The following is a 26,282-nucleotide window of genomic DNA, read 5'->3' on the forward strand; positions in this document are numbered from 1 at the left end:
ATTATGAAATCACGAGTAAATAAGACCCAAGCAAACCGTAGGTAGCCGTCGTTCCATTTGGACGTAAGATGTGTAAAGCGAAGGAGGTATCAACTGTTTATGACCATGCCACTGCGACTCCGCCGTGTTTACACGCCTATTTGGTCCAGCCCTAGAAACAGTCAGCAAGACAATCCAGCATGCAATTTTCTAGTCGACATCTCTCACCTTCTCCTTGAGCTTGGCATGGTAAGCCTCATCCCGCGATCTCGTGTGGCCGTCACGTGAGCTGGGCGTCGAGTAGATGCTGCCTTCGCGCTTCTGGAAGCGTGACGGGGGCACCTTGGAAGCGTCCCACTCCTTGCTCATCCGCCTATCGCGGGGCGGTGATCCTTGTGCGGACGCCATCTTCATGCTGTCGGGGCCGGCGAGGTCGCCCAGCTTATCGCCGGCGAAGGGATCGTTGTCGGACGAGCGCTGAGAGGCGAACGGGTCTTGGCTCTGTAGAGAGGGGTTGCCGGTGGGTGTTCCGTCGATGCCTGGTTTGTAAGATCAGTCGACGTACAGAAATTAGGCAGCCTTAGAGATGAGAAGGTGCGCGGGACGACGAACCGCTGGCGGCTTTGTTGCTCTGGTTCATGTTCATCGTGAAGGCCCTCGATGGTATCTATCTGCCGTCTACGGTGGTGTTGTCGTAGTCCACTGTGTGTGTGATGGGGGTGGAGTGAGGTGGGGGGTTCGCTGTGGTCTCTGACAGAGAGTGACAGCGGAGGCTACAGCTGTCGTTCTTAAAGCGCGCCCCCCATCGACGTCAAGGCGAAGGAGGGGCAGCAACGCACATGATGCGCCATGGCTCCCGTCACGTCTTTAGAGCCCGTCCAACCACACAGCGCCGGCTCCTTGCTAGCGGTAACCTTGAGGTACGTCTCGAACTGCAAGCGTGGCCGGGCGCTGCCATTGGCCGAGCACGCTTCCCGCTTGCAGAGAGGCCCAAGGGCGCAGCACAAAGGACTCGACGAGCTGCGGGCTTACGTCAACAGCGCGAGGGCGATTTGCTGCGCGGCGCTATCAGCCCGCCGTGGAGGGCGAGCGCGGCCTCTGTTTGGCTGGCTGCATGTTTGCACTGCCTCTGTGAACTCGTCCAGCCGTGGTGAGCTTCGTGCTGTCGGACCGCTGTGCTGATGCTCCCCTGTCTGGACTCGTCGCCGCCGCCTATCTTATCGGCCCCTTCCCCGCAACAGCTGACCCGCACATTCCCCGGGTTAGCCCAGTCGGCCCAGAGCGCGAAGGGCAAGAATCGGCAAGAATCGCCCTGTGATCGTCTCCGCTTGATGTCCGGTTGCGGTTTAGCGCCTGGCCGGAGCTGAACATGTGGAGGCCGACTCGGGGCGACGCGAGAGAACCAAGCGCCCGAGACCCTTCAGTCTCAACGACGACAGCTTGCCACCTTGCTGTGCCTGCAAAGCATCACCTCGAGCAGCACGCCCCGGATCTGGGGGGGATCTCGAACTTGCGTTGAGAGCCCGAGCACAACACCATCAACGCGGCAGACAGTCCGAGCAGCCATGTGCGCGTCGTGCATCGGGGGGAATGCTACGCGAGCAGCCAAGGGATCTATCGCATTCTTGTGCAAAGCTTGGGCATGCGGGCTTGATCTCGACACCCACAGTTGCATGCCACCTCCCTCCCTTGCGGCGTAGATTTCATCACGACTCGGCCAACGACCATGGCGAACGTCCCGCCTGGCGAGGTTGTGCCGGAGGCTGAAAGAACCAACTCAGGGCGTTGCTCCGCGGCCGGGAGCTAGATTGTTTACCTGGAGTAATTGATTCAAACCGTCCTTATCTTGGGCATTAATCGAGCAATCAGCCCAGGTTCAACAGTTCTTTTGGAGCTGGAAGATGCATATCAGAGGCTTTCATGTAAGCGTGGCATGTGGAATTGCGTGGGTTTTCTCCATAAATCGCGCTGTGGACATACGTTACATCAAGCATTTATCCCTCAGAACACTCCCTGGTGGTGGACTATGTCTAGATACGGCTCAATATATTTCCCTGACTGCCCCAGTCGGCTCCTGCGGCCCCTCAGAAATTGAACGTTGGTTTTTGCAAAGCATAACACGGCCCACACCCAGTGGGTAGGACCTTCTATCTGGAAGCACGAGCCTTCGCCGACTGGAGGAGAGGTCTCCGCGTCAGATCGCGTCTTACGATTATTGAACCCCCAACGCTTTAGGAACCGCAAGAGGGAGCTAAAGGAGTTAGAAAAAGCAGCATTGATACATACAGCTGCTACTTGTGTTCTCACAGAGGCCGGCGGTCCTGTTGGTGCTGAAGCTGAACTACTCTCACAGGGGGGAATTTCTTTGAGCGCCAGATAACTTTGTTCATGACGACACCGGCAGGTTTTGCCCCTTAAAGATCAGCAGGATGCACAGCAGCACAGCTGGCGGTGATACTCTGTATGAAAGCGAGCGCCAGACCAGTTCTTAGCCGTTCATCATGGACGTGGTACAGGTTTGGTAACTCGGCCAGCAGTAACAATGCGTACTGATCGACCAGCCTCAACCTCAGCACACCGGACGCGAAGTCAGCATAGCCAGACTTCACACCTAGTCAACGAGAAACTGTGGTGATTGAAATGTGGTAAGAGAGAGTGTGGTCGGAAGAAGCAGTGACATCGTGAAACGTCCGTGCACGAGCTCGAGCCTCAGATCTTATGCGTATCATACATTGGTAGGTAAGTATTCGACCACTACCTAGCTAAACCTCCCCTCAGGTACTTCTACTATCCCGTCGACGCCAACGATGTTCTGGACAATCGGCTGCCTGTACGGCGCTACATCCGTAGTATTCGGCGCCTTCGGTGCCCATGGCCTCAAGAAGCGGATAGCAGATCCCGCAAAGCTCAATAACTGGGCCACAGCAGCGCATTATCAGGTACCTCGTTCCAATCTCTCGCCCGGATTAATCGCTGACTGACATATCACAGCTCGTGCACTCCGGCGTCCTCCTCCTCACTGCCTCCGTCGCGCCGAAGAACAAGGTCGCCGCATCGCTGTTCACTATTGGGATGACAATGTTTAGTGGAAGCATATATCTGCTGGTTCTGGATCCTCAACGGTTCAAGTTCCTTGGACCTGTCACGCCACTGGGAGGGTTATGTCTTATTGGGGGCTGGGCAGCGTTGGCGTTCGGGTCGCGGTTGCCCATACGGTGATGTTGTCTTGGAGGTAGTGCAAGACGGTGTCTCAACGGAAGCAAACGGTGTTAGAGAGTTGGAGCGGGAGACATAGTAGAAAGATCCCCGAACGTTGCCTCTTCTTTCAATTGATGGTTGGCGCACACTTTCTGAATGGCATGCCACGCTGCTGGATTCAAGGGCCATCCGAAATGTTCGTTGTTGCGGCTCTGCTTCGGCTTATTCAACACGAAATTCATGACCAAACTAAACTCACGATCTCATGCGATAGAGAGTAAAAGACGTCCATCATTTTGCATTTTTGATGCATCGATCGTGTAAGGTGTTTTTAATTTGTTGACTGTCCTTTCAGCTCTTCACCTCTAGGGCTATAGAAAGCTTTCAAAGCGGTAACCTTCATTTTGAGTGGCCCTTGAACTGCTCAATCGTCTGCGTAGACAAATACTAAATGTTTGTTGCACTAAAGCGCCATCTGCACGCTAGCGATCACCCGCAATTACAACCGTTCGGTCGTACCAATATCATTTCAGGTCCGCCACCTGTTGCTTGGCGAACCACTTGGGCTACTCGTCCCGTCACCTTTCCCCTGTTCGTAAGGTATATCGCGCCCCAGAAGAGCAGGAGAGTTGTGACAAGACATACCGCGACTATCAGTCCAATTAGCAGACCCTTGTTGATACCGGCCTTACCGGAAGGGCAAGAAGCTGAATCTGACGAAAACGGGACGAGATCTGAGCCCTGCGCGTCCGGAAGGAGCGGTGCGAGCATGAATACACCCCTTTTGTAGTCTACTGCGAGGTACACCTGGTCCGACGGTCAGCAAAGTAGCCATCCATCACCGTCCTTAGAAGACTGAATATACCTGCGACAAAAAAGCTTTGCCCAGTACAGCTTTGTCCAGGAGCGCTCGCTCCGCGAAAACATTGACCTCTGTCGTGTTATTTCGCAGCTGCATCTGGCCTTCCGCGTCCAGGCCTCTTAATGGATGCTGGAGTTCTTCGTTGGGCACCTCGACGTCCCATCCGTCCTCTATTGAGAAGACCAGGCTTCCGTCGAATCCAACGTTTGATGGGTATAGAAGCCCGGGCTCAACCACGTAAAGATCGTTTGGAACCACCGTGTCATTGCTCCAGCCCGTGTTTTGTCGAAAATCGTCCAACACATACGGCAGCATCCGAAACAGATTATCATAGCTTGGAGGCTTCAGCTAGTCGATATTACATCTCAGCACGAATTGCTTACGGTTCGATGCAGGAAGGAATTATGACGCCTCTGGGACTCAAATCCACGTCCTCTTGTCCAGGCCTTCGCAGGGCTAGTCTTACGATATTCAGCTGCAATGGACAATTTCTGTCGTCGGACGATCGGTTCATGGGATACTCTCGAAACGCGCCAATGACGTTTGCCTTGTCGTAACCACCTAGCACTAAGCTACCGGGTCGAGGTTTGTCGTAGGACTGGCTTCCGGCATTGAGACCAAACCCCTTGTCGTGGATTACTCCCTGCGATATCAATCCCGCAAGCACAGTAGAGTTGGGTCCCAGTCCAAGATGGCCCACGTTATGCTTTTGACCCTCAGTGATTACGGCCACCGTCAAGTTCTCAAGTCGCAGGTTGTGCTTCAGATCTAGGTCGACAGTTCCAGCGACTTTGTACGGCTGGAAGGGTTTCATGATTCTTGCCCATACACGATCCGATGTAAGGTTCGCTTTATCTATAGGCAGGCCGACAAAGGAGAAATCCTCGCTACTGGTGTCGATGAGTCCTCCCCGCCGGGAGGCGCATTGCTCCGGCGTACTTCCGTTAAGATTGTCGCCAACACAGAGCTCGCTGCCCATCAGCAAAGGGTTGCTCACCACTGTAGAGGGTATCAGGCAAAGCTCCTGGCGCGGTGACCCTAAGCCGACGAGGACGCCCCAGGACTCGATGTCGGAGCCATCCGGTTGTCTTACTGTGCAATTGGTGAGGGGCAATGAGACTGGTTTGATCACGGTGCACTGTTGCTTCGTATGCGCTATTAGAGTGGACACACAGAAAGATGTCAGAAGAAACCTAAATTGTCGTCCGGAAGCCATTGTGAGGAATGTTCAGCCTGTCGCAAGGAGCTTGACGGGACCATATTTATAACCTTCGAGCGAGGCTGCGAGGCTGAGTTACTCCTCATCTGCCATCTGCGATGCGCCTCAGCCGCGCTGTCATGCTAAGTGGTCATACTGCTGGTCAAGAATAGCCCGGGCAATTTTGCATCCAGCCGCGATAACTCTGCCTCTTCGCCAGTAGTGTGGGGTAGATACCTCGGAGCACTCGAGCAGCCCGCACCACAGCCGAGTGTGCACCCATGGCAGAATTTAATATCAGCGTAAACGATGCTTACTCCAGGTTTCTGCAGCAAGATTGGATCCTGACCCGCCGTGACAGGTATGAGTGTTAGCGAGGCCGACCAACACAACCCTCCCCACGACGACGGCGAGGACATCTCGTATTACAAATTGAGGCGGAGTCCAGATTCCCCATGTTTCTCGCGTGTCCCTTTACTGCTTTAGCAACCCTTGCATCCATCGTGAAGCGTGATTTGCAGCCTCTCCTCAGCCCAATGCCGATCTCTGCACCATCCTGGTGGGGATCTGACCCGCGCTCATTTGAAAGCAATAGACCCATGGAGAGAGTATGAGGGTTTGGTCATAGAATGTTTACAAGCTTGCTTTAGTGTTGCACAATAAAAAGCTGTGAGGCTCTTCGTGGATAGAGGGTGGAGAACTTCGTGGTGTTTCAGCCGCACAGGTAGATCACACTTGCTCCAACCGCTTCGCCGCTCCGTGCTTCCTCAACAAAGCAGAACGAGCAGTCAGGACACTTCGAGCACAAAGCAAAGGCTTATGTGAAGGTATATTCGCTCGGTCGACAGTAACAGTAGAGACCGTTAAGCTTTCCGCACGGCTAGGTGGGTGCGCCTGGGAAAGCCGTCACGTGATGCATCGAACAGCTTCCACCGTTTCATGTGGGGACTTCCTTACCTACCTTTCTTGATTTCTTAGTCACATCGTTTTCAGCTCCAAGCACAATATCCCACTAAAGAGCCACGATGTGGAGTTGTTGGAGAAGAAGCCGAACCCGTTGAGAGCCGCATTGTACCGGATGTTTAGTATGAACACGTGGGCAGCCGGCTACCGGAAACGATCTCAAATATGTTTCGGAGTTCTTCTCTAGCGTTTATGGCTCACAAGAAAAGTACTCAGTGTGGTCCGCCTTCCCGAGTTCCATGAATACACCACTCATCTAGATCTGAATCACAGAGCAGTAAGTCCACAAGCAGTGGCAACCGTGGCCACAGCTTTGCGCCTGTTCTGCTCCTGCTATCTCTGGCAAGGCGCTCATCAGCAATTTGGGAAGACTTCGTAATCAATTATGGCGATTGTAGAGCAGCTGATGCTGAGGTGGACAGATTGAGGTAACTCTACCATGGCTGTGTTAATCTTGGAGCCATTGTGGTACTCCACACATGTATTTACTAAATTATTAAAAGAGCAAACTAAGTCCATGAGTTCTCCGTCGAACCTTCGCGGCACACGTACAGCGTCTAGTTTCATATCTACGAACAAACATGAAGTTTGCACCAAATTTCGTCTTCAAGCTCAAAGATCGCAGGTTTCGTCGCAGATCAGCCCTGAAGAACACAAGGCCTCAGGTCCATGATCGGCCCAATGAGCTGATTCTCGATGGATCCTCAAAGACGACCGGGGCTCGGTTTAACGACCTGACCAACGAGCTGGTTGTCGATGAATCCCCAGAGATGGCCAGGACTCAGTCTAACGATATACCGAACGAACCACTTCTCGATACGTCCTCAGGGATGGCCAGGCCTCAGTGTAACGACCCGCGCAACGAAATGATTCCCGATGCATCCTCAAATATGGCTAAGCCTCAGTTCAATGACCTACCTAACGAGCTAATTGTCAAAGTATTCTCGAAGCTGAGGTGGACTCTCTCGGAGGTGAGATCTTACTGCCTAATCTCCAGACGCTTCTGCGAACTATTACAGCCACTGCTATACAGTGAGTGCCGTCTGGCTGGCGACTCAGCATACATCCCTTTCATTAGGACGGTACTCAGCAGGCCGGATCTGGCATCCAAAGTAAACCACCTGATCCTCTGTCCGTTTGTACTCGACAATTCGAAAGAAACGATTGAGCTGCTAAGAACGCGTATTCCGGCTTTCCTTCGCCCAGCCGGCATTGAATGGTATCCGTGTGACCCGGTAGGCCGGGATACTTCGGCCATTACCTAGCAAAGCCGGTATGTTTGCTGGAGATGCTCCTCTCACGCGTTCCGAACGTGCAAAGGATCGATTTCTTCAACAAAATTAGTAGGCCGGCCAACAAATTCCTCCTCCCGGACACATCAAGGAGTTTTAGACGGGCTCGCGATCCTCGTCCGATGCACAACGTTGCAGAAGTGAACCCAGAGATGCAACATCACCGTCAAAACTGGAATTTCGAGCTCGCGCATTCGATCATCATCTTGCCTAACCTGACCCGTCTCAGCCTACGGAACCACCCATTTTTGGAGAAACTAATGGACACTCTGCCTTCCCCAGCGTTGAAGATCCGCTCACTGTGGCTTACCTATTGCAAATTGAACGCGTCGGTCCTGTGCAGCATCCTCGAGGCGTGCGAAGCCCTGGAGTTCTTGAGCATTGATTACCACCTCTACGTTGTAGAAATGGACTGGGAGGCCATCGGAAGCAGGCTTACGCGCCACAAATCCTCCCTGGAGCACCTGTCGATTGTATACCCCCGATTCCGGCTGGATGTCCGCGAACTTCCGATGCCTTCCTACCTTGCGCAATTTTCTTCGCCTGCACACCATCGAGCTTCCAGCAGCGGCTCTAATGGACTAGATGCGATATGAACAAAAAGAAATGCTGGCAATGTCCTTTCCTTCCGCTCTTCGCAAGCTCTTCATCCATAACGCCGCCTTGTGTCTTGAGCCGCAATTGGCCGCTGTCGCCGAGATGCCGCCCCGCCGCTTTCCTCGTTTGACTGACGTCTATGCCGCCGGCTCCTTTTATCCGCCGACGGTGTCGCAATCGAAAAGGTGTTGATACCCTCGTTCAGGCGTTCGCTAAGGTCGGGGCAAAGCTGAGGCTGTAGTGTTTTTTCATAGAGCTGCGAACGAGCCGGACTTACAATGAAGTCGAGGCATAAATGTTACACTGAATGTGTATGATAGATGAATTTACGATACCCAGCAGTTGAGCGCTCTCATCATAATCACCTATGCCACCATATCAACCAGATGCTCTCAAATGCACCGACATGCACGTATTCGCAACCCATATGCAGTCCCTATGCAACCCATTGTGCCCCACAACCCGCACCAGAACGCCTCGCTAACCACCAAGTCATCTAATCATGCCAAACCTATCCCGCATCCCAGGCCAAAGCAACTCAATGTCGATTTCAATGCTACGAATGCTTGCAACTCCAGCGCTATCACAGCTCCATGCAAAACAGTCACTCCCACTCAGGCGTATTGAAGCAAACCCACTGATACGGTATAACTGCTTGTTGCTCCAAATGCTACCATTTGGGCCGATTGTACGGCTAGTGCGAGCCTTCAAGAGGAGCTTATATAAGAAGCACTTTAATGTTAATGATAATCGGATCTGGACACTTCCAAGCCGTGAGGCGATAGGAAATGCTAAGAGCTCCGTCCGTAGATAACTAGCAGCATATAGCTAGATGCTCTCGTCTCTCATGAAATCCAACCGGATGCACCCAATGCACCTATATCCGAGTACAAGCAAACCATATGCAACCTATGTGCAACCCATCTTAGCCTATAGCCCGCGCCAAAACGCCATCGCTAAACATCAAGTCGTCCACTCATGCCGGACCATGCTGCATCTCCACGCAAATCCCCCAAGAAACTCCCTCATCACACCACCTCCTCAAAAATAATCTCATTCCCCTCAAACCTCACCCCCGCCGTAAACATCGCCCTAACCCAACCCCACTCCGTCGGCACCCTCGCATGCACCGCGACCCTCCACCCTCCTAGCTCCGCCGCGCTCCCCTCGCCCCTGGCCACAGAAACACTCCCCGGCGCCAAGAACCCCCAATCCCCCGTCTTGAGTAGCCGCCGAGGGGCGCGGGTATACGGGCCCGTGATGTTTCGGCTATACGCGTATTTGAGGTCGTAGCTGGGGCTCCGCGTACATCCGGAGCTGAAGAACAGGAACCACACGCCCTCGTCGCTCTGTACGAGCGCGGGGGCCTCGACGAGGGGGCCGTCGTTTTTCTCGCGGTCGAGAAGCCGGATCGGTTCGCCCTGAGGGGTTACGCCGTCGGAGGCCATGCGCTGAAGTAGAATGGGGGTCGAGGCCAAAGGCTTAATGCTGTTCCTGCACTCCCCGCCATGACCAACGTTATTCCCGTCGATTTTGTACGCGAGCCAGATCGTGCCATCGCCGTCGACTACAGGCGCTGGATCAATGGCGCCGCCCTCAGCAATGGGGCACGCGATGGTCGTGTTAACCGGCGTGTACGGTCCCGTGACTTCATCCGCGACGGCGGCGCCAATGCAATGCGTCCGCTTCGCGGCCCCGGCGCGCGCGGCGGAGTAGTACAGAAGCCACTTCCCGTCGCTGGGGCGGCGGAGGAGGTCGGGTGCCCAAACATTAGCTCTGGGAGTGCTGGTTGCGTTATTCACTTCATCGTCTGCCCAGGAGCCTAGACTGGGTAAGGGGTCGCGGGAGGAGTTGGCGGGAGTCCAGGTCACGAAGTCCGTGGAGGCGGCGAGCTGGATGTGGGATTTGCCGTAGTCTTCCACGGTTTTGTTGAAGGGTTGGTCGAGGATTCCGGCGGCGTTGTTGGTGCCGAAGGCGTACCAGGTGCCGTTATGCTGGATAAGGGCTGGGTCGGGGAAGTTGGCTACGATGGCTTGGTGGAAGGGCGAGAGGCCGGTTGGAAAGTAGTTGTTGCCGCTCTCGAAGTCTGCGTCGTGCTGTTTCTTCCAGGCAGATGCGACGACAGCGCAGATGACGGTGGTAAGAATGAGGAACATAGTGATGAAGATGGTGATGCAGCCGCTAGACAGGATGGAGAAGCGCCGGCCGGACAAGGGGCTTTTGGCGTCGTCTGAGGGAGTGACAGCGGTAGGTTTGTAGAAATGGCGGGATATGAAGGAGAGTTGTTCGGTGACGGGAACATCGTCGGTTGGATGGAGGGAGTCCCTCCGCCGCGGTCGGTGGAACATGTTGGTGAGTGTCGAGCAGACCCGCTGCTGGTGGTGAGCACCGAAGTAGTTAAGATGGAGACGAGCCGCTTAGTATACCGGACAGCAATGGGATCGAGGGACAATACAGTAACGAAATGAAAGCACAGGACAGAGATGCCTCAAGGTGGCATAGAGAGAGGAGTGAGATGTCTGCGAACAGGACACAGGAGCAGCACCAGGCCGGTGGAGGGGAAGATGGTCCTCTTGACGGCGAGCATCACAGCACGTTGTCAGAATTGCGGCGTAGGTAGTGAGCTTGGTCGGGTTCTCGCCCCCCGTTGGAGTGGGACGGTGGACGCCATAAAAACCGGACCTCGGTGCGCCCTGCACCCAACTGCAAGGGACGGGAAGATCGACTCCGGGGATCCCCGACTTCTGGACCCCACCTCCCAAAGGATAAACCATTCGAGGTTGACCCGGGGACATCTCAGCCCTACTGCATTCCAAAATACCCATAGACCCGCGGATGTGCTGGAAGGGGAACGACCTGTTCTATGAAAACACCCGATAAACTGGAAAGGGACGGCTACCTGCTTGTGCTCTGCTTTCATGATTCCTCAAGAGCAATCGACCAAAGCTCGAGGCTTGTTCGTCTTCTAGATGCCGGCTCACCTTCTTCAGCTGCGGTAACGTGTACCTCTGTTGTAACTTCGTAAGCTGCACAGGAACAGGAATATTAGAGCCTCAGTTCTCCTGAAAACAAAAACAAAAATAAAATCGAGCCACCCTCTTCCTAGCCTTGACTCCTCATAGTGACAGCGTGTAGCAAACTCCCCGTGGTTGAATCTCCAATGCTAAGAAGCAGAGAGGCTAACCCATCTTCATGTGGGATCAAACTGCCCAAAACGGAGGTCCAAAGGGGCAATCGGCCCTTCCGTGGAACGTCGCATCTTCTGTCGGCTTCGGCATCAGGCTTGAAACATGTTGGCGACGAAAAACCAGAATCCATGGGGCGATTGCGAGAGATCGGCTCCGCATGAAGTCAACAAGATACTCCGCAGGGTTGGTGGTGGATCTTGGTCTTGCCGAACTCAGACCCCAATCTTCGGTGCTGGTACTCGTAACGCTGTTTCCAAGGTAGCGCATCAGGCAGCAAGATTTTGATGCGTGCACGATTATGTTCATGGATAATCGTCGCCAGTCCAACGGAGCACCTTGTTGCATCACCACGGAAGCAGGTTTTGACGCTGACCAGTCGCGAACATGCTGGTCTGGCCGCAAACGCGACTGGATCATGGTCGAAACGGCCAAAATCCTGCGTCGTTCTACGGAGGAGAGAGCTGACTGCCTCCTTGGGACGTGTGCTTCCTTGGAGTTCTCAAGCTTCCGCTGCGTGCAAAAATGCAGGAGGTGCTTTGTAGACATCCCTGATTACAGTGCTGCAATACTAGTAGTCCTACACATGGGATCAAGTCGGCTTCGACATATGCTCGTCACGGCATGTACGAAGCCATATCACTGTCGTGCACTTCCAATTCCTACCGCCATACCCTCCCCACCGTGCTGGTTGGCATGATTTCAGCCCCAACATCAGACATTGCACGCAACCGACCAGTACATCCTGGCACATAGAAGTGCTGTATCTTCAGATTGCACAATCCGTTGCCTTGGATCAAAGCCCCATCTTGCTGCCCTCCAAACACTCATCTGCGGCCGCCGACTTACCTGGCCGCGAGGGTGCTAAGCAGCGCGGGGAAGCCTTCTCTTCGACTCACAAGGCCTGCTTTTAGTATTGATACTTCAGCTCTCTCTGCAAAGCCCCGATCCCCGTATTGCATGGCTACAAGCTGGCATCCGCAAGACAGAGTTAGCATTTCTTTCTAACGTGCACAGAGGTGTCGTACCTTTTCAAAGCAAGCAGCGGCTAGACTTTTCCCCCCACCTCACTAGGTTTCTGCGCCGTACGCGTCAACCAACGCGTCCCGACTGGGCACTCTTAGTATCTTCCACGCCGCTGAGTATTTAACGCGTTGGATCCTGCAATCGTAGCGCGCTCAATATCGTCCCGGGATTTCATAGTCTACCGTCGGCGCCGGTACGTAAGGTGATGTGTAGCCCGCGCCGTTGTGACATTGTGCAGCCACGGGAGAGTGTAGGGCGTGTCTCAGACTCTCAATCTCCTGATCAAGCCGTGCACGCTGCTGCTCGAGCGCTGCCAGACGCTGCGTCATGCTTGCTCTCTGAGATTCCGGCAGGATTTGGATTCCGTTGCTTGCTGGATTGGCAGCACTTGTTCCGTTGGCATTGTTGTTGCTTAGTGTACGAAGGTCCTGCTTAAGCTGCGGAGACGGGCCGTCAGAACGAGGCGTGCTCATGGCAGGCGTCGTCGGATCAGCCTGAGGGTTCAGGTCCGGCATCGGTCCGTCACCTCCTGACTTGTACAGGCCGAGCGCGGCAGCTTGTTCAGGGGTTACAGCCGACCCATGGTGCTTTCGTAGGTGATCATTCAGGCCTTCAAACGTGGGGAAGCCCTTAGACTTCTTGTGGCGCCAGCACGTCTTCTCCGGACAGATGTAGTGCTTGTGTGAATGATCGTGGGTCAGATTCCCATGCATCTCTTTCCGATGATCCAGCAGCTCTCTAAGGGTCTCGAACGGAGGAACTTCGCAACCCTTCCAACTGCATACGTGGAGGTTCTTGTATTTGTCCATCTGCTTTCTACAGGTCGTCAGAAGGTATCGGTTGCACATTTTCGCTCCTGAGGTTCCCTTACCTAACCTCCGAGATGTCCTGCCCTGGATACGCCTTCTTCAGCGCACCAACCTTAATATTCGACACCTCCTGCCTACTAATATGCCTCCCCCCAGCCTCCCTCATCATATCCCGCCCCCCCGGCAGCTGCGTCGTATCCTTCAAGTAAGCCAATATAGCATTCGCCTCCCAACCCGTAAAGAAGTCACTCAGCACAATGTTCCTCACCGCCGTATTCCTCTTCATCTGATCCACATGCTCCAGATCATGGCTATGCGGCGGCCCAATCCTCTCAATAACCTTCATGCCATCCGCATACGTCGTGATCCTGAATCTAGCCTTACACGTCGCCGTTTCGCGCCGCCTGCGCCTCGAGCCTTCTGGCGCCTCGCCCAGCTTCCACTGCCGGTACAGTCGGCATACCCCGTACCGCTTCTCCACGCGGTATTGCGAGTTGGCTTCGGAGAGCTTATTGTATTGCTGCGTGCACCATACATTATCCATGTAGGGCCAGTATTTGTCGAAGACGGCGAGGGTCATTTGGACAGGGGTTTCGAGGGCAAAGATGCGAGAGCGGTGGATTTGGATGTCTTGGGGGATGTTGTTTAAGGGCGAGACAGAGGCTAGGTCGGCCATTGTGAGCGCTGTTTACGGTGGCTCTCCCTTGAAGGCTTTTCTTCTTGTCGGCCTTCAAGGTGACTGCGCAGCGGGAACTGCAACGCATAGCCTCCGCACATCAAAGGAATGGTTTCCGGGGCTGTTGAATGCTCTGGGCAACGCGAAGTCGAAAGTGGCTTGCAGATCCCCACACGCACACAGTCCAAAGCTTGGCCCACCTTATCGCCGCTATCACCACCCCAACCCAGAAATTCTACCAAACGGCCCATACCACCAAGTGCGAACCAAGTCGTGACCATGAAGCCTCCACCTCCCTCCACCACCTCTCCTCACCCCCTCCCAAAATGTCCACCCCCTTCGAGAAAGCCCTCGCCGCAGTCGACGCCGCCCACTCCCTCGACCCCAACCTCACCACCATAAACGGCACCCCCGTCCCCTACGAACTCTACTACGCGCAAAAATGCACTAGCTACCTCGAAAAGCGCGCCTTCAACGCCTCCGAACCCCTCCGCCTCGCCATCCGCGCCCAACATTTCCGCCGCTGGGAAGTCCCCCGCGACTCCTACCCCATGACACGTGTGGGCTACCACGCCTGGCGCACCTTCCTCAAGAAGCGTCAGGCCTCTCTCGCAGCCGCTATCTGCATCGAGGCCGGCATGAGCGCCGCGGACGCGGAGAGGGTGGCCGCGCTGATCCGGAAGGAGGATCTGAAGGCCGATGAGGAAACACAGGTGCTGGAGGATGTGGCGTGTCTGGTGTTTTTGGACGACCAGTTCGCGGCGTTTGAGCGGGAGCACGACGAGGATAAGATTGTGGGAATTTTGAGGAAGACGTGGGGGAAGATGTCAGAGGCGGGGAGGGAGTTGGCACTGGGAATGGAGATGGAGGGGAGACCGAGGGAGTTGATTGAGAAGGCTTTGGGTGGGTAAGGGAGTTGAGGGGGTCGGGTTGTTGAACGGGTTGTTGATTATGGTACAAGAAGCATAGATACTGATACAAAGCGCTCGAGGTCGTCCCAGCCCGGCCTCCTCGTAGTATTGCCCCAGTCAACGCTCGACACCTGCCACACTACAAGCCTGCTCGCCTCTCCGTTAATCATGCCTCGTTTTCTGCGCTAGCCGTAGCCTTCAAGTCCAATCATGCACCTCCCTCTCTCTTCGCATACTCCTCCTCAATCCTCTCCTCGTAGAGCTTGTCCGCCGCCTTCTCCGCATCAGACTGCGGTCGCTGGTCCGTGGAGCCCATCTGCGACGACTGATTCCCAATCTCAGCGGAGCTCTGAGAGCCCTGGTTGGCTACAACGTTCGACTCTTTGGTCTCAGAAGTCGAAGGCTTCTCGGTGGTGGGGATCGGGAGAGGCATGTCTGACGATTACGAGATTCTCCGAAGGCGATATTCGAATCTTGCGGTGGCAGAGTTAGCGGACCGCTAGGTAACAGTGATGGATATGCTCACACGCTTGTTCGTGGTTGTTCTGGTGATGGATGTTGTGCGATGTGCAAAACATCTGCGGAGCGGCGTCCGATATGCGGGCTGATATACCCTCTTACGTCACTTGCACAGCCACGTGTGGCGCCACAGGCGACGCCAACCGCGATGAGTTTGCATGTGACTGCCACTCTATCCAGCACGCGTTCTGCTTGCAAACGCAGTATCAGACGTGACTGCTGCTTCCGCATGCTGGTCTTGGTTGCCGTCGCTATCATCTGTAATAGGAGGCACGTGTCGTTCTCGGCCAGTGAGATGAGATGCGTGTTTGGAGTTCTGACACCCAAAAGGAGCTTCTCTCATACTGCTACAGAGCTGAAATGGTGGATAAACTTGTTGCTACGTCTCCATCGCGTGTTACTTGAAATCAGTCTGAAGTCGGGGATCAGCCTAAACAATGCTGCGGCGGATGCGATGCCAAATTGACCCGCCAGAAAGACAAGCACACGGTGATGATACGCGGCGAGGCACTCGCAGTTTAGGTGCAAGTGACCAGCGCAAACCATTAACATTGCACCAATGTGCAAAACATGCTGACGGCCGAGTTCCTGTCGACTCGAGCCTGTTAATAGAATCCACCTTGGTGCCTGATGTGAATGTTGCTAACGCGAACTGACTGCAGAGCAACAGCCCGTTCTGCATCATGGTCGTTTCCCTTGCTCTTGGAGAGCTTTTCTGTCGTGCACCATTACTTCCGTTCGCCTTTGAGCTTCTCGTCCCAATCATGCGAGTCCTGACGTTCGTTAACAAACAATCCCACGGCTGGTGGCTCGCTGCGGTCTCGGTGATGCCATGTACAATCTGTTTGACCCCGGATAGGAAGTGGCCCTCTCATTCAGCCAACGAACCATGTGCAAAGTGATAGAGTAGAACATGTCGAGGGACTATGAGGAGAGCAAGTGCATTTGTGATCCCATGTGCTACCGGTCTAGGCGACGCAGATTTGCAGCATACACGTACTTTGGCAATCTGAATCCTTTCGTGGCTTGCCCTCGGCTTCATAAGAAGTCTTGTCGGTATCACTCGAAGTCCGACTGGCGCGCTGTAGACGCCGATGACTCTTCTCCATCAGAAGTGGCCAAGTAAAGCTGCTCTGTGATTCAGTGTCAGCCGTCAGTAGGCGCCTGCCCGTGGACTGAGCACAGCATAGCTCTCTTGGATCATGGTATCAATCTGACCAGTACCCTCGGTCTCAAGACTGCGCATAAGCTCCATCTGTTCGGCCTGAGTGAGTCCATTGCCGGCGCGTTCCTGGGTCCAAGAAGGGAGCCCGTAAAGGTCCTGGTAGGGTGCCGCGTAAGGATTTAGAGTGAAATAGCCATTTAGGTCGGCGTATCCGGGGCTTTGTGTCTGCATCTGGGCGGGGATGTTGTAGGTGTCCTGGCCTTGCGAAAACGTGAAACTCGGATTCCAAGACGGTAGCTCAGAGAAAGTAGCCGGCAATGGGTTAAGAGCAGAGTTGGGGTCATAATTCAGGATGTTGTGATATTGCATCGGCTTGGAGCCTTCGATGTTTGGACGTGAGGAAGGTACGATTTGTGCCGAGGCCATGGGAGCGGATGAGTAAGATGGAGATGTAGCCGCAGACGAAGGAGACGTTTGATATACATTCCCGGTACATTGGCCGGCGGTGCCATAAATTTCCGGAGAGATGAAGCCGAAAGGTGGTTGAGGCCTCTCTGGAGGGGTTGCTAAGGATATCGAAGAAACCGTGACTGGGCTAGTCGTCCGCGAGCGATTTGGTCCCGTGACCGAAGCCATGTCCGATGGCGAGTTTGCTGTAATGGGGATATCACCGTGCTTGTCGTAGACTTTGATACAAGCACCTATCAAGTTTCGATATAGCTCAAGCGCTGATGCAACACCTGGCCATCTTACGGACGCAAGCTCGACGGCCTCTAGCGCGACGTCGAGATGATACATGACGTCGTCGCGGGAATGCTGACGTCGAACGTCTTCGTAAGAGAGCGACCACAGCATAGTGTTGATGGCCATGAAGAGAGACTGGGTGAATATCCACGTCAAGTCGACGTTGCGGGTTTCGATCTGCTTCCGCTGCATGTGTATGTTGAACTGGCAAGCATTGTAGCATCGCACGGCCGCTGCAGGCGATGGTCTGGGTACTTGTGGTGATGGTCTGAAGAGGAAAACGACCATGGTGTTGTATCTGCCGACGAACCTGGGAACTAGGGATTAGCCAAACGTTCTACCAAAAAGAGTAATGGGTGTTTTCCTGTGTGAGTTCCCAAGACATGTTGCAAGGCTTAGATCGGTATGGATGATGTAGGTCTAGCATAGGAAAAGATGGCTGGATCAGTGAGAAGTCCAATCAGATGATGCTTACCAAGCCTGGTTTAAACCAGAGCCAGCGTCTTCGGGGGGGCTCGTGTCGCGCCATGCAATGAGCTTAGCTTCCATATCTTTAAACCAAGGATCCTGGTCGTTCCTTGGCTCGGACCGTTTCCTTTGATACAACTTTCTCCGAATCTCCAGCTGGAGCAGTCTCATCTTGAAGAAGTGCTGCGAGATCCATTTCTTCATCGAAGCTTGCGGTGCAGGCAGTATACCATCGGGGGTGATGTACTGGTCTTCAACGATCTCGAAGAAACCCACATCAAAGTGGTCCAGTGCGGTTGCGAAGTTGCTCGGCCGGCCGAGGCTGTGGGACAGCCCGTATTCCATGACCAGGATGATCCAGAACACACGCCGCCTCATATCTACCTCAAGAGGGTTGGCTCGCTGGCCATTTCTGCCCAGGATTATCGTTTTTTCTTCGTTAAAACCGAGTGCTTGAGTCAGCCGCACAGCAAGACCAACGATGTAGTATACTGCGGTACGAGTCGGGGTCAGGAGAGAATATCCAGCAATAAGAGCAAAGCATTGCAGTGTCCTTAGGTCCATCGGCTTTACGGCGCGCTCGAAATATTTCAATGCCGCCAAGTAGTAGGCGTCGGCCAGACCAGCATATTGCGTGTCCATTTTCTGCAGGCTAATGGCGATGACCATCCTGAGGCAGAAGTTCTTCGCGGGATCTTCCGAACCGCTGAAGACATCCTCCACATCTTGATCAAAGCTGGGCTCGTGGAAGATCGGATACATGGGATGCACTAATTCAGGTTAGTTCTGAACATAAACATCACAAGCGGTTCTTCGAGCCCACCTTTCATATAGAATAGTTTAACCAGTTGGCCTGTCAACTCTCTATTCGGCAGTTCTTCTGCCGCAACGTCGCTCACCATCGGATAGACTTTCGATGTCGGCTTGGTGTCTTCCTGAGCAAAGCGTGCTTTGATTGACTGCGCGCTTGCGTCCGGCACAATATCCGATATACTCTTCGAGTCCGTGAACTCCTTAGCGAGCTGCATAACAAGCCGTGTGATCGCTATGCCGCTGGATGGTCCTAAGTATTTCGACTCATTGCTGTCCTGCACCTTCACGGCAGCAGCATCCCGCATGACATCTTCCGGGTCTGGATCCAGCTCATCATTCTCAAGCCGCGCCAATTGCTCTTCCAGGTTCCGTACTTTCTGCTGTAGGTGAACGACATAGTTTCTAGGGATCTTCGTGTCTTTGGCGGGGTCATAGTACTCGCAGTGGGAGTTCGATCGCTCGCATGGACCGCATCGCGGCAGTCCTGGATCACACCTCGTCTTCCGCTGTTGTACGAGTCAGCTTCGCCGATAAAGTTGCGGACCTTGACAGCTCGCTCACTTTTCTGCATCTACAGCAAGCCGTTAGAGTGTGCGCGATCCGCGGCGAGGACGGGTGATCAGACGCGCGAATGCCTTCGTCCTGGAGGTTATTTGCTTGCCGAGCCTGTGTCGCGGGGTCCATTGCTGCCGATAAGGAATCTTGTTTATCGACGGTGACGGCGTATATAGCTGGCGGAGGTGTTGGATGGATTGTACATGCTGCTGTGGGCGTTGATTATCCGGTAGAGAGAAGCATGGCTGTGGTTGTTCTGGTGGTGGAGACGCGGCCCTCCGCATGAGGAACAATCACTTTTCTTGCCGGGCAGGTGCAAAAGGACCATCCACAAAAGTTAGGAAGGCCGATGGCGCATGCAAGCCCCACGGATGTACGGTCGCCGGGCCGTGAAGCGCGGTACAAGAAATGGCAGACGTACTAACCTTAGGCTGAGACGTCTGAAAGAAAACGGATTTTGGGCTGTCAGAGTGTCAGACTCTAATATTAAAACCACTGGACCGCAATTGGCCCTTGAGACTTCTCGGAGCGCTCCGGTTTAGGCATCGGGATCGTCAAATTGATGCGGGGCATGGGTGGAACGGGAGGATTGCACGGATGGGAAGAGACGATCCGCGCGCTGAGCACCTCAAGGCTGAATAATGTCATCCCACCTGCATCCCGTCTCACCTTCTGCAGGTGCCCAGCACGCCCAGCTGCCGCCTGCACGGTTCAGCCTTAAGACCCTCAAGAATCCTTCCCGGCATCAGGCGTGCATCAAGAGAGCCAAACCCCCCTACCGAGCAGGTCGAGCACCGTTCAGCTTGGGCCTTAGGTAGCGAAACACCCCCCGGCTACCGCATCTTCTTGTGGAGGTAGACAGTCCCTGAGCACCTGCGGCCTTCTCATCAGGCCGCCTGTATGCGCGAAACGTCCACCGCCTGACAGCCCCGACCAGCGGTGAGCCACCGAAAAGCAACCGCTCCTAGATACAGGTAGGCTGTGCCTTTCCTTGACCTTCTTCCATGGCTGCCACGAGGTCTATGCCTGTCTTTTCGTGTCTATCCGCCGCTATGGCGTCTGGGCCCTGGCAGCTGCGCCGATGCTACGGTTGCACTCCTGTCAGCCTCACCGTAGGGCGCCACTCTCTGCCTCAGGTACCTAATAGTCTTCTGGCGATCTGAGCGTCAATGTACTGTTCTTCCCTTCTGCGCTGTTCCGAGACTGCCATAGACATAAAGTTGATCCGTCAATATGCTTGTAGAGAAGAGTATTGGCTCCTCCGACTACGACCTCATGCCATTTGAGACTCCCCTTCTCCGCGTCAGCAGACCCGTCGCTGCATGCTCGCGGTGTCGAGCGGCCAAAGTAAGATGCGATGGCAAGCTTCCTGCGTGCACCGCGTGCGAGAGATCGAATCGAGCATCCGAGTGCTCGAGCACGAACGACCAATTCGCAAGAGGGAAAGAGAGGAGTTATGTCGCTACGCTCGAGTCCCGGGTCGAGGCGCTTGAGCGTAGGACACTGGATGCTCAAGCCAGAAGAAGATCCTCAGTTCCGATGCTAGACGATGGCATGACACCACCGCGTCGACCATCACTCGCGGTCAATGGCTCAAGACAGTCGAGCACGCGAGCGACCAGGAAGAAAGAAGCCTCGGATATGGACAGCCTTGTCTCTGACTTCGGATTGCTGTAAGCCTCTCATCAGTTAACCAGCATACTGACAGGGACTGATAAATCACAAGATCAGTCAATGCCACAGCGAGAGACTTCTATGGCTTTACGTCCGCCATGTCGTACGCTCGCTTGATACTATGTGCTTGCACGAAGGACTCGCTTCCGGAAGGCTTGAATAGAGCTCTTCCACCCAGATACTCGGCTTCACCACTAATCCAGCATTACCTCAACCACATCTTCCTCATCCTTCCCTTGTGCGATGAGGCAAGCCTGTATGCCTCAGTTGATGCGGTCTACAACCCCGATCCCCGCAAGGCCACCGCGTTCGACCACTGGACCGTACGTATGATTCTGGCTATCGCCTCTGTATCTGTGTCAAATCAGCGTGGCGACAGCTCTTACTCGGATGGCATAGGCCACGTGAGTGTCGCCCTGCAGCATGCCGAGGATGTCTTGCACCCGGGATCTATACCGAGTATCCAGGCTGTGCTCCTCTTAGTGGAATATGCGATGTTCGATCCTCATCATTTCGACAGCTGGACCCTTATCGGGGTTGCCTCACGAGCCATGGTTGATCTTGGTATACATCAAGATCCATCCAAGGCTTCGACGATGTCCAAAGCCAAGCTTGAACTCCGGCGCAGAGTATACTACTGTGTCTACGCTCTTGACAGGTTCGCCATTCACTTCCTTGTTGAAGTAAATGTAGCTTACACTAGAACAGATCTACAGCGATTGTACAAACCAGAGCGTTTTCGTTTTCTGATGATTCAGCCAATGTCGCTCTCCCCTTTTCATCCACCGCCTTGCAACCCTCTAAAACCCCTCCGAAAGCCAACACGTGGCTTCAGTCTTATGAGCCTGCTCTCGATTACTTTCGTTTGCGACAACTGCAGTCCAAGTGGTACACTGAGCTTTTCCAATCTGGACGAACGCCTTGGAAAGATCCGTACTCACGCATTTGGCGAATTTACCAGGAGATGACTGACTGGTCCAACAAGCTGTCGCCAGTTATCCTCCCAGAAAAGCGGACCTTCTTTGAACTTGACCTGCTGTACAGCTACGTGTACGTTCTCTCGCCGAATCCTCGCTGCCCGAGGATCAGCGAGTACGCGCAGCGTTTGATGTTTGAGCACTGTACCGCTTATGCCACGACCTTGCTCAATACAATCTCTGACACGAGCGGCAAATGGAAACCATCCTTTACGTACTACGACGCTATGCGAGCGTATATGACTGGCCGGCAATTTGTCGACATCCTTTCACGCAACCAGGAGGTTTTATTGAGTGCTTCGCCGCCTCGCCCATCATCTAGCATAACTGCGACAGACGACATAGAAGTGGACCCATTGGAACCGAGCAGTCCTGCCGCTCCACCTCCACTTCCGCAGGCCGATCCTGACTCCATCTTCAGCGCCGATCCGACTACTAGAGCCATCAATGCCATCAACGACTTCATATCCATCCTCTCCCGCTTTGGTATCCGCTTTGGCTACATGAATTGGCTCAAGCGTTTCCAGCGTGAATCCGCAGGGCTTCTTAATCAGCTCCACGCACGCAGTCAGCAGAACGAGATGGATCTCGGCTACTGCCTCTGGAATGGCTCGCCCGAGCTCCAGCAACCAAACTATCCCTTGCAAGATCTGCAACCTACTGTCACACAAGCAGCTTACCAAAGCCCAAGCCAAGCTCGGAGGATTTACACCGATGACCCTGCTTTTTCGCAGCCCACTACCGACGCCTCCATGGCTCCACTATGGGCAGGTATGGCAACGCACGCGTTGTCCACCTACGAATACACCACGGCGGATTCGATGCCTATGCTGGCAACGGTATCTCTCGCGCCTGCTGTGGGAGACCACGACTCTGCTCTAGCTTGGGCGTGGGAGACTTTGCCGGGTGGAAGTCTGAACGCGAGGTTTACCTAATGAAAGTGCAGAGGTAGGATACTGAGAGTTAGTGCTTGTCTATTCGTTATCGATGGTGCATGTGGCTGGCCTTGTACGAAGGAGCTGGGCTGGCCTGGTTGTCGCGATTGCGAACGGAGTGTTCTGGTTTGGGTTTTTTGATACCATTCTCATCAACGCAGACGTTGTGTTTCTCTAGCGCCCTACACATCTATTCACACTGCTTCCAATCCAAACCAATATCAATCCCCCACCTTGCTCCCCCTAACAACCCAAAGCGGATCCCTCCCGCCCCTAAGCCATGCCATCAACCCCTTTGGCTCATCCCCCTCCAATTTACCATCACTAACCGTAACGATCTCAATCCCCCTCCACCCCGCAAACCACAAATAATCTCCCACCATCTCCAGTCTCTCTTCCTCGGAAATCCTCAACCAGCGCCCCACGACCTTGGTCGGAAAACACCGGTTGCTGACCACCAGGTGCACGCTCCCACCCTCCTTCGTCCGCTCCCGCAACGACTCTAACACCTCGACAGGCTTAGTCAAGTAGTCGATCGACACAACGCACGTCGCGGCGTCTATTTCCCCTACGCTCTCAGGGATACGGGGGAAAGTATTAAGGTCCTGCACCACACGCCCCCCACTACCTAGTATCTTGTTCGCCTCCAGCTCCGCACCGCTCATACCCATCCCCACGACCTCGAGCTCGCCCTTCCTTACCGCGTCCTCGAGGGTAGGGGGATAGTGACTTATCCAGCTGGAGCAGAAGTCTAGGATACGTCCCCGTCGTGGGAGAGTGGCAGCGTAGTATGTCTTGAGGCTCGCGATTGCGGGATCGTCGATGTGGGTCACAAAGCGGGGCGCCGAGTAGAAGCGTGTATCGAGGGTTTCGTCTTGGCGGAGGAAGTCGGAGGGGGTGTAAGGCCAGATTTTGTGGTGGGGGGTGTAGGGGCGGGTGGGGAAGTTGATGGTAGAAGCGCTGGTGGAGGACTGAGGCAACTGTTAGCGGAGTATGTGATGGTACAGGATAGGAGACTTGTAAATTCTCACGTCGTCAGCTGGCCCCTTGGCGCTTGTAGACATGGTAGATGCGGCGATGGAGGTTAGGGAAACGGTGCTCAGGAGGGTGAGCGGGCGATGAAAGGGCCGGCAAAGCATAGAGAACGGCGTGCTTGCATGCAGGAGAAGTCGCCTGTGCAATATGCAGCAGCCGGAAGGTGCAAATCTGCCATGGTGGGTGGCGTCTAAAGGATTGGAAAGCCAGCACTCCCCGTCCCGCCTCGATGATGACGCGGAGATAGGTGGGAGGACTCACGCGCTGTGGGCGCGCGAGTAACAACAGAGCATAAATTGTTGGATTACTAAGTATCTAAGAAGCTAAGTGCTAAAACTACTTTTAAAGACCTACCGCGCGCTAAGTCAGCAGAATAATAGTTAATATCTAGAGGTAGGAGCTAATTATAAGGTTACTCTTATAACTATTCTCTCTCTCATCAGGAAAAAAATTTCGGCGCTCGGAGCCGCTCAGAGCGCTCGGAGCCCGCTCTAAGTGCTTAGAGCCTTTAAGCGACTCTGCCCGCTCTAGAGCGGCTCGCGAGCGGGCAAAGCACTTAAAGCGCCCCCTAAGCATTTAAGCGTCTTAAACGCCCTAAGCGGTCTTATAATAATCAGTATTTTAGCTAGGGCTAGTCCCTTTAATATTATTATTCGGTTTAGAGTATAATTTAGTTACTATATAATTATTATAGATATAGAGATTAGGCTATTAGTTACTTATACTATTACTTATTATATAATAGCACCGTGCAAGGTTAGTAGTATAGGGTTATTATATAGTAGTAGTAAACTTTCTATATATATTATTAAGTCGGAATTACTAACTTAGAGTATAGCAATTTAAGTCGATACCCTATATATATTTAATACTTAACACCTTATTATAGTTTCTTATAGAGATGTTAAGGGTGGTATTATACATAGTAGGGGTATAATAGATAGAGTAGCTATACTATATATAGTAAATACTTACTAATTTAGAGCTACTAGAACTCTCCGTAATAGAAAGTAGTATATAATTATAACTAATTCTCTATGTAATCCTCTTCCGTCTCCTTCTAGATATTCACCTTACTATTAGTTAAGTTCTATATATACTCTATAAACCTCCTATACTTATTCTCTTATATTATAATAGTAGCTCTCTAACTTATAATTATATACTACTATCTATTACCTTACGCTCTATCTATAAAAGTCTTCTAAATCTAAGTAAAATTTATAATTCTTAATCTAGTATCCTCTCTAATAAAGTATAGCTTATACTTATACCTTTTTAGTTATTTAGTAAAGGCTAGTAGTAATAATCTAGGCTTTCCTATTATAGAAATAACTAGTTATAGTTTAGCTATCTTTATAATTATAGCTTTAGTAGAAGGAAATAGAATCTTTCTAGTAGCTTACTTAAGAAGCTATTACTATTAAGATTAAGAACTAGGAGTATATAATACTAGCTTAACTAGCTTAATAGATTACTACTACTTCTAGATATAGTACTTCTAGTAGAGAATAGCTTAGTCTAGCTTATAGGTTATATAGAAACTAAGTAAGATAGGTTGGTATCTTTAACTATATACTTAGGCTAGGTATTACTATAGTTAGCCTTATAAGTATATTAGATAGATTAAAAGATATATATCTTTATAGACGTAATATTTAAGCTACTTCCTATAGATTATAGGGTATAGCGCGTTATTACTTCTACTCTACTTACCTAGTGGTAACGGACTAGTATCCTATATTATTCCTATATTAGCTACTACTTAGAATATATTAGATTCTTAAGTAGTTACCTCTTTATCTAGTTTAGTATTATTATATATAGGGAAATTCTCTTCTCTAAATAGATCTAGAGTATACTAATATTATTATTAGCTGTAGGTATTCGCTTTAAGCGCGTTTACTACTTATAGTATTTAAAGGTACTAATACTAGTAGGTTTCTTTCTCTTAGTTGCTAGGTTAATTATAGTAGATAAAACTAACTCTATACTATACCTACTCTAATAAGCGCTAGACTATACTATTATAGTATCTATTTCTAGAAGGCTAGTAAGATTATCAATAGTATTCTTATTAGAATTTAATATTAGCTTACTAGCTTCCTTTAAGTACCTAGAATAGATATCCACGTAATTAGAGACTTAAGTATAAGTCTATTTAGCTAAAATCTACTAGCGTTTAGGTTTATTTCTATAGTACTATAATATTCTTAATATTTTATAGTTCTTTATATTAGTTAACAGCTTATTATATAATTATTATATAATAATAAGGAGGTTACCTTACTATTAGTATTTATTCTATAGTAAGATAGTCTTACTAGTCTATTCTTCTATTTCTTATAGAGTACCTACCTAGTTATTATAGCAACGAATATAAGCGCCTTACTTTATAAAGAATTAAAGTATTATTTAGTATAATTAAGAGCTCTAATTAGCCCTAAGTAATAGCATCTAATATAAAAGATATTAGCTATTAACTTTGCGATAACAGGGTTTACCTATTAATAGTTTAGTACCTACGAAGAGTAAGTATAGCACGAGCCTAGTATAGTTTTATATAGTTTTAAGATTATAGTAGAGCTAGTTATTATTTTTTATTAGCTCTACTATATATATAATACGGTTAATATTTATATCTAGTTTATAAAAGCTTATAATATTTCTATAGACGTGCTCTATAGTATAATAGCAGAAT

The 26,282-nt window shown here is 52.0% G+C and overlaps 11 protein-coding genes across 11 annotated transcripts; 4 read left to right on the forward strand and 7 right to left on the reverse strand.

The window, feature by feature from the left end:
- Nucleotides 1-189: 189 nt before the first annotated feature.
- W97_00251 (uncharacterized protein) lies at nucleotides 190-625 on the reverse strand (the record flags this gene model as incomplete). Its single annotated transcript, XM_007778167.1, has 2 exons — nucleotides 190-518; nucleotides 592-625. 2 exons carry the CDS (start codon nucleotides 623-625, stop codon nucleotides 190-192), a joined length of 363 nt encoding a protein of 120 aa, XP_007776357.1.
- Nucleotides 626-2,786: 2,161 nt separating this feature from the next.
- On the forward strand, nucleotides 2,787-3,198 carry W97_00252 (uncharacterized protein; the record flags this gene model as incomplete). The annotated part of the gene is made up of 2 exons (XM_007778168.1): nucleotides 2,787-2,918; nucleotides 2,971-3,198. 2 exons carry the CDS (start codon nucleotides 2,787-2,789, stop codon nucleotides 3,196-3,198), a joined length of 360 nt encoding a protein of 119 aa, XP_007776358.1.
- A 503-nt stretch (nucleotides 3,199-3,701) lies between these two features.
- Nucleotides 3,702-5,255, reverse strand: W97_00253 (uncharacterized protein; the record flags this gene model as incomplete). Its single annotated transcript, XM_007778169.1, has 4 exons — nucleotides 3,702-3,743; nucleotides 3,823-3,984; nucleotides 4,043-4,373; nucleotides 4,423-5,255. The coding sequence occupies 4 exons, from the start codon at nucleotides 5,253-5,255 to the stop codon at nucleotides 3,702-3,704; spliced, it is 1,368 nt and encodes a 455-aa protein (XP_007776359.1).
- A 1,526-nt stretch (nucleotides 5,256-6,781) lies between these two features.
- W97_00254 (uncharacterized protein) lies at nucleotides 6,782-7,465 on the forward strand (the record flags this gene model as incomplete). The annotated part of the gene is made up of 2 exons (XM_007778170.1): nucleotides 6,782-7,171; nucleotides 7,220-7,465. The coding sequence occupies 2 exons, from the start codon at nucleotides 6,782-6,784 to the stop codon at nucleotides 7,463-7,465; spliced, it is 636 nt and encodes a 211-aa protein (XP_007776360.1).
- Nucleotides 7,466-9,117: 1,652 nt separating this feature from the next.
- On the reverse strand, nucleotides 9,118-10,437 carry W97_00255 (uncharacterized protein; the record flags this gene model as incomplete). Its single annotated transcript, XM_007778171.1, has 1 exon — nucleotides 9,118-10,437. One exon carries the CDS (start codon nucleotides 10,435-10,437, stop codon nucleotides 9,118-9,120), a length of 1,320 nt encoding a protein of 439 aa, XP_007776361.1.
- Nucleotides 10,438-12,452: 2,015 nt separating this feature from the next.
- On the reverse strand, nucleotides 12,453-13,785 carry W97_00256 (uncharacterized protein; the record flags this gene model as incomplete). Its single annotated transcript, XM_007778172.1, has 2 exons — nucleotides 12,453-13,116; nucleotides 13,172-13,785. 2 exons carry the CDS (start codon nucleotides 13,783-13,785, stop codon nucleotides 12,453-12,455), a joined length of 1,278 nt encoding a protein of 425 aa, XP_007776362.1.
- A 326-nt stretch (nucleotides 13,786-14,111) lies between these two features.
- On the forward strand, nucleotides 14,112-14,696 carry W97_00257 (uncharacterized protein; the record flags this gene model as incomplete). The annotated part of the gene is made up of 1 exon (XM_007778173.1): nucleotides 14,112-14,696. One exon carries the CDS (start codon nucleotides 14,112-14,114, stop codon nucleotides 14,694-14,696), a length of 585 nt encoding a protein of 194 aa, XP_007776363.1.
- Nucleotides 14,697-14,734: 38 nt separating this feature from the next.
- W97_00258 (uncharacterized protein) lies at nucleotides 14,735-15,129 on the reverse strand (the record flags this gene model as incomplete). The annotated part of the gene is made up of 2 exons (XM_007778174.1): nucleotides 14,735-14,876; nucleotides 14,933-15,129. The coding sequence occupies 2 exons, from the start codon at nucleotides 15,127-15,129 to the stop codon at nucleotides 14,735-14,737; spliced, it is 339 nt and encodes a 112-aa protein (XP_007776364.1).
- Nucleotides 15,130-16,368: 1,239 nt separating this feature from the next.
- Nucleotides 16,369-19,089, reverse strand: W97_00259 (uncharacterized protein; the record flags this gene model as incomplete). The annotated part of the gene is made up of 4 exons (XM_007778175.1): nucleotides 16,369-17,434; nucleotides 17,600-18,362; nucleotides 18,416-18,911; nucleotides 18,967-19,089. The coding sequence occupies 4 exons, from the start codon at nucleotides 19,087-19,089 to the stop codon at nucleotides 16,369-16,371; spliced, it is 2,448 nt and encodes an 815-aa protein (XP_007776365.1).
- A 1,104-nt stretch (nucleotides 19,090-20,193) lies between these two features.
- On the forward strand, nucleotides 20,194-22,546 carry W97_00260 (uncharacterized protein; the record flags this gene model as incomplete). Its single annotated transcript, XM_007778176.1, has 3 exons — nucleotides 20,194-20,633; nucleotides 20,687-21,292; nucleotides 21,343-22,546. The coding sequence occupies 3 exons, from the start codon at nucleotides 20,194-20,196 to the stop codon at nucleotides 22,544-22,546; spliced, it is 2,250 nt and encodes a 749-aa protein (XP_007776366.1).
- A 221-nt stretch (nucleotides 22,547-22,767) lies between these two features.
- On the reverse strand, nucleotides 22,768-23,610 carry W97_00261 (uncharacterized protein; the record flags this gene model as incomplete). Its single annotated transcript, XM_007778177.1, has 2 exons — nucleotides 22,768-23,517; nucleotides 23,578-23,610. 2 exons carry the CDS (start codon nucleotides 23,608-23,610, stop codon nucleotides 22,768-22,770), a joined length of 783 nt encoding a protein of 260 aa, XP_007776367.1.
- Between the last annotated feature and the right edge of the window lie 2,672 nt (nucleotides 23,611-26,282).

This window comes from Coniosporium apollinis (genome assembly GCF_000281105.1).
Source record: "Coniosporium apollinis CBS 100218 chromosome Unknown supercont1.1, whole genome shotgun sequence".
In the NCBI taxonomy this organism is placed as follows: domain Eukaryota; kingdom Fungi; phylum Ascomycota; class Dothideomycetes; genus Coniosporium; species Coniosporium apollinis.